Raw genomic sequence first — 6453 nt, forward strand, 5'->3', positions numbered from 1 at the left:
TGAACTGTCAGTGCTGTGTTGGATCCAGGGAAATAAAGATGGACGACACCTTGAGTCTGATGTTAGAGTCTGTGGAGCTTTGGGTTTAAGGTCATGATATGAAAACCATCTTCACTCCATGATCATCAAGTAACAGATTAAAACCAAACTTATTAGTCTAATAAGAATTAAAATCACTATATTTCTGTTTGTACTTTGAAAGTTGCAACGTGTTCTTGTTCTTTCACGTTAAATATTTTACAATCAAATATTCTGCAGTTAAAGAATTTAAACAGTTTCAGTTTCTGCTCTAAATCAAGATCAAGACATTCGAGTTTCTGATGAATTCAAAACAACGTGAGACTTTTGTACGATTTTATTTAAGAAAATATAGAGAATACAAATATGTAGGAAAGGAAAAAATTTGTACATGAAAGTGTTAAACATTTAAATCTACAAATATTAAATCTAAAAGCGCTCAGTGTAACTTCTTTACTGTATATAGATGCACTGGGGTTTATATAGACGTGAAACAAACACTGTACAGAAATATGGCCCCGAGGAGAAACCGCTGTGGACGAGGCACATCTGGATCTGACCCCCACTCATCTGGATCTGACCTCCACTCGTCTGGATCTGACCTCTACTCATCTGGATCTGACCTCCACTCATCTGGATCTGACCTCTCATCTGGATCTGACCTCCACTCATCTTCTCTTTAGTCTCAGTTTCTCTTTGTCGTGGAGGGTTTTATAAAAATCTTTACGAGACGTTGATTTCTTCCCCGTCCGACTCTGAGAGCTCCGACTGTTTGCTGGACTCCGACGGAGACGAGGGGCTGTGATGATGAAGATGAAGATGATGATGACGACGACTGTGGTGGTGCAGATGTGAGTCCTGGCTGTCGGGGGTGGTTCTGTCGAGCCGGTGGCAGCAGGTGGCGCTGCCCACGTCGGTGAGGTCGGGGTGCGGGTTGGTCTTGGTGGGGAGGGTCTGCTGGCGGCAGCCGCCGGTCGACAGCAGCTCCCGCTCCTTCGAGTTTCTCCATTTCATCCTGCGGTTCTGAAACCAGATCTTCACCTGCACAGGAGAAGAGAGACGTCAGTGACTGTTCACAGAAAATATCCAAACGGGTTTTAAATCCACAATTAAAGAGCAACAGGTCAGAAACCAGCAACTGGACTGAATGGAATCCTGTTTACCTGCGAGTCCTTGAGACCCAGTTTCCCGGCGAGTTTCTTCCGGTCGGGTTTGCTGATGTATTTCTGTTTCTGGAAGGTTCTCTCTAGCGCCTTCCTCTGGAGGTCGGAGAACACGGCCCGCCGCAGCATGCCCCTCCTGGGCTTCCCTCGGGGGGCCAGGGGCCAGGAGAAGGTTCCCGGGACGGGGATGACGGAGGAGGAGGCTGGAGGGGGGAAACATGAGGGAGGAGATTTAATATCCAACAGCATCTGGATGTGACTCATGACCACAGACAAAGTTTGAATCATGGGCTGTAACACAAGATGGACGACGCGTCTGAAACATCACTATCGACAGCTGAGGCTGACCCACGATTGGTCGAGACCGAGACTCGTGTTGGTACGACTGGTGGAAGTGGACACGTGTCCTCCTTCTTTACTTTTTAACAATTCAGCAAACACAAAAATCTTTATTTTAACGCTCAGATAATTATAAACTTGTGTATTTAAAAGGATGAAAACATTATTGTGTGTGTCCTCCCTGTTCCTGCCTCCCCGACGCTGCCCACCACAAACCGCCTCGGCCTGAAAGTCGATCTCTAAAAGCCCCAATTTGTCGGGCGCTGGAAACAGAGCCTATGCTAATAAGACGGCTCCGCTCACACAGCCTCTAATGGAGCATGAAGCTGGATTGTTAAAGGCTGCAAATCGGCTGCAGGAAGGTGATTGTGTTGGAGTGAATTGAGTTGAACAGGCCGCTCTATTACAGGCCCATTACAGAGGGGTCAGGACAATGTGGAGGCTCCGGAGGTCAGAGCCGCTCAGTGTCACGCACCTGATGCAACACATTATTCCACTTAGAAAAACAACAACACTGATTCTATTTTGAATTGTTGATGAATGTGCTGCTGGATATCGGCGAATAGATAAACGGGAATCCAGGTTCAACCCTGTGAAATCGATCCTGTGAGCGACATTGTTAACGCAGACCTTCAGGATGTGTGTGTGTGAGTGTGAGAGTGTGTGTTTGTGTGCGGTTGTGGCTCCCATTGGTCACGGTGCTGGGAGCTTTGTGGGCAGGCCGAGGGGCTTGGTGGGAAACGACGGCGCGTGAAGAGGCGCTGGGCTCCTGAGCTGGGAAGAAACCCGCCTCACATTTAGACCGTGACAAACGGCACTAATATATTTAAGGCGTGACAAACTGGGCTAATTTGTAGATTAGGACAACTGGTGCTAATGTCAGCAGTCAGTGTAGCAGCTAAATAGGCCTTCAAATTGGCAGAGCGGGTTCCAGGCTGTCCTGGGTTGTTCCCGAGCTGAAGGGCCGACGGCTCCTCACACACCTCAACGTGGTCCTCACTGATGAAACCTGATCCAGACCAGAAGACCAGAAGATCTTCTGAACTTTACACGAGACACAAACGTTCATTTGGAGTTTGAGTGTTTTTAAAGTTCAGTTTCTCAAACACGCTGAGATGAACGTCCAGGAGGAAGAACACTGATCTGTGCTCAGCTGTATCAGTCACACACATGTCACTGCTTCAGCTCCTGCACTGAATCACTGCTTTGATAAAGTCTTCAATCTTATCTTATTCAGTTTTTTATTTTGTATGTATATATAGTTTTATAGTGTAAATACAGTGTCTTGACCTTGTTCCTATTGCTGCTGTAATATCTATCTATCTATCTATCTATCTCTCTATCTATCCATCTATCTATCTATCTATCTATCTATCTATCTATCTATCTATCTATCTATCTATCTATCTATCTATCTATCTATCAATCTATCTATCTATCTATCTATCTATCTATCTATCTATCTATCTATCTATCTATCTATCTATCTATCTATCTATCTATCTATCTATCTATCTATCTCTCTCTCTATCTCTCCATCTATCTATCTATCTATCTATCTATCTATCTATCTATCTATCCATCCATCCATCTATCTATCTATCCATCTATCTCTATATCTATCTATCTATCTATCTATCTATCTATCTATCTATCTATCTATCTATCTATCTATCTATCCATCTATCCATCCATCCATCTATCTATCTATCCATCTATCTCTATATCTATCTATCTCTCTATCTCTCTATCTGTCTATCTGTCTATCTCTCTATCGCTCTATCCATCCATCCATCCATCTATCTATCTATCTATCTATCTATCTATCTATCTATCTATCTATCTATCTATCTATCTATCTATCTATCTATCTATCTATCTATCTATCTATCTATCTATCTATCTATCTATCGTTGACCCAAAGTAAGGAGCTGAAAATGTAATATCAACGTGAGCTTTTGGTTTTATTTGTGTTATTTTTGATCTGTTGTGATTTTGTGGAGAAAGTGAACCATGAGGCAGAAAACTGGAAAAGTGTCAATTAATCATTGATATTAATTAATAATAATTATAGTATAATGTTCTTCTTATATTACATATGAGACTTAATAATCTTATTCTAAAGAAAATGTTTCATCGTATATTCTGATGAATATTTACAAACAAAGGTTAATTTGATTCATATTTAGTCAGCTTCCAGTTTGTGAAGTAGATTATGAATCAATGGGAGTCCAACATAAAGTGATGAAACATAAAGTGATGCACTGAAGTAAATGTGTGTGAGTAACTTGTGGTTTCATATCTTCACATAAATGAACATTGTATAAATGAATATAACAGTGAATCCACCGACCTGTGAGATAAGTGGCTCTGATGAACGGATGCAGAACTCCGTCAAAGAAAGGTAAAGGAAACGATTTCTGGAAACTCTGAACTGGAGGAGAAACACAAACTGGGGTTATTACACAAACACACAACTATACAGTAAAAAGAACAAAGTTATTCTCATTATCAAGAAGTCTTTTTATGATTAATAAGATAAATACAGAAATAACTTTGCCTGAAGAGCGAGATAAACTTAAAACATCTCAACATGTTGGTAAAGCAGCTTTATTAGTTGATTTCAAACATATATAATATATTCCTATACATTTTAATATTTACTCAATATTAAAATACTTTTAATTTGTTAAAAATATGTGATATTTGGCCAAAGCTAATTGACATTATCATTCAAAAGTATAACATTTTTTATATTAATAATTAGGTTAATATAATTATTGAAGAATGACTTGATTGAATATGAATCACTGCAAGCGGCTGCTGGTTCAATTCCCTCTCACTCACCGCTCCGCGTGGACGGGGCCAGAATCGCATTGACGCCGAACTTGAGGAACCCGGAGTCCGGGCAGGAGGTCTGCAGGGACCCGGGGCTGCCGCGGCTCTGGTGCCCGGAGCCCGGCTCGCTGCCCGGCCGCGGGCTGAGCTGCAGCACGTCCCCGGGGCCCCTGGAGGAGAGGCCCCGGTGCAGGTAGGACACGGGCTGGCTCAGCCGGAGCAGGTCCTCCACCAGGAAGCCGGAGCGCAGGGAGCGGCTCAGCGGAGAGGAGAAGCCCGCGGGAGGAGGCAGCAAGCCCGGGTAGAGAGGAGGCGGCAGCGCGCTGCAGGGAAACATCCTGGAGAAGTTTCTACTGGAGCTTCCACACGAAGGAAGATTTATAATAATAATAAAACAATATCAATAAGAGAAATAAAGAGTTTACACAGTTTCTCTCTGAAGCTCCGAGAGATAAACTGAGAGAGGTTCCTCTGACAGGAGCATTTATACAAGACACACACACACACACACACACACACACACACACACTGAAACACGCACACACACACACACACACACTGAAACACACACACACGCACACACCATCACTCACTCTCTCATACACACACACACAAGCACACACACTGATACACACACTGAAACACACACACACACACACACACACACACACACACACATGCACACACACACACTCTCACACAAACACACACACTCAGAAGTTGAGAGCATCTCTCAGCTCGAAGCTCTTTGAAAGTTCAGAGCGATCTGATTGGTCAACAGCTGCTCTCGTCCTCTGTGATTGGGCCTCAGTCAGAAACTGGTTCTTCTGATTTGCAGCTGAAACAGAAACATGTTTATTTCTCTGATGGAACACGAACACACAAGAGAGACACACACACACACACACTCTCACACACACACACACACACACACACACACACACACACACACACACACACACACATCTGTACTGATCCATTCTGCTTTCATTACCATGAAGGTGACAGAAGCTCTGGGGTGTTGGTTCAACGCTCACTTAATTAAATATGTTCAACTCGTCATCATAACTTCAACAAACCCAGAAAATAATAAATCAAATACACAGATATGAACCTTTCATGTGAGAAACCCACAGATCTGATGTTGCTGAGCTTCCAGGTGAGTTCCAGGTGTTTTCCTGTCCATCAGGGGGGGGGGGGCTGTCGGTGTAGCTTCTACTGATTTATTAAATTTATGCCAAACACGGTTTATAAAAATGGACGTAGACTCCACGTCTGGAAAGTGAAACCAATGCAGAAGAGCCCTGTCTCCACTGGTCTTTGAGAAAATGACTTTAACGTTTTATAACGTTTATAACATTAAATAACTTGTGGACCCATTCCGCTCAAACAGGTTTAAACAGAGAAGCTTTGTTCTGATTGGCTCTGATCACGTGAATTCTCGTTGTTATCATACGATCGAGTGTAATAATGAATATTAGTTTGTTTTCACACCTGAGAGTCTGAACCGAGCTTTGGAGCAGATTAAGATTTATATTTTAATTTCTTTATCTTGCTGAGATGATGCTTTGGCCTCAGCAGAGTTTTGCACTTTCAATCGAGGCTGTAAATATTGTTGCTTTCTGTAAAATATCATTCTCACCTTTGACCCTGCAGAAACAAAAGAAGCTACTTTAAGTTGCATGTTTTTCTGGAATCATATTTTGTCCTAGTTTGGGACAAAACCCTATCTTCTAAATAACCAGGTTGTCAGGGTGGTGCTGCTCTGACAGAGCGACAGTTATGAGCGGCAGCGGGAGGACTTCAGAGAGACGCAGCGCAGAGACAGACAAAGGACCTTTTAAAGAAGATTTGGTCTGAGACGTGACGGGACGTTAAGTCCCTGAGGGCGAGCGATAAGATCTGTGACTAATGGTGTTTGAGCTTGTGCCGCTCTCCCCCATGTTCACCGAGCATGTTGCCTCTATCTGAACGAGCGTCGCTTCTCCCCCAGCAGACGAGTGACAGCTCGACCTGAGGCCCGATGGGTCAGAACATGGTTTAACACCAGAGCCCCAGTGGACGCTCTGCCAGCTGAACGCAGGGTGAAGTGAAC

At 43.4% G+C, this 6453-nt stretch overlaps 1 protein-coding gene across 1 annotated transcript; it reads right to left on the reverse strand.

Moving 5' to 3' along the window:
* Window positions 1-741: 741 nt before the first annotated feature.
* LOC128443895 (homeobox protein DBX1-B) lies at window positions 742-4695 on the reverse strand. Its single transcript, XM_053426105.1, has 4 exons — window positions 4368-4695; window positions 3874-3954; window positions 1182-1384; window positions 742-1059 (listed from the first exon to the last, which is right to left on the reverse strand). The coding sequence occupies exons 1-4, from the start codon at window positions 4693-4695 to the stop codon at window positions 742-744; spliced, it is 930 nt and encodes a 309-aa protein (XP_053282080.1).
* Between the last annotated feature and the right edge of the window lie 1758 nt (window positions 4696-6453).

The sequence above is a fragment of the Pleuronectes platessa genome, chromosome 7, assembly GCF_947347685.1.
Source record: "Pleuronectes platessa chromosome 7, fPlePla1.1, whole genome shotgun sequence".
Taxonomy (NCBI): Eukaryota; Metazoa; Chordata; class Actinopteri; order Pleuronectiformes; family Pleuronectidae; genus Pleuronectes; species Pleuronectes platessa.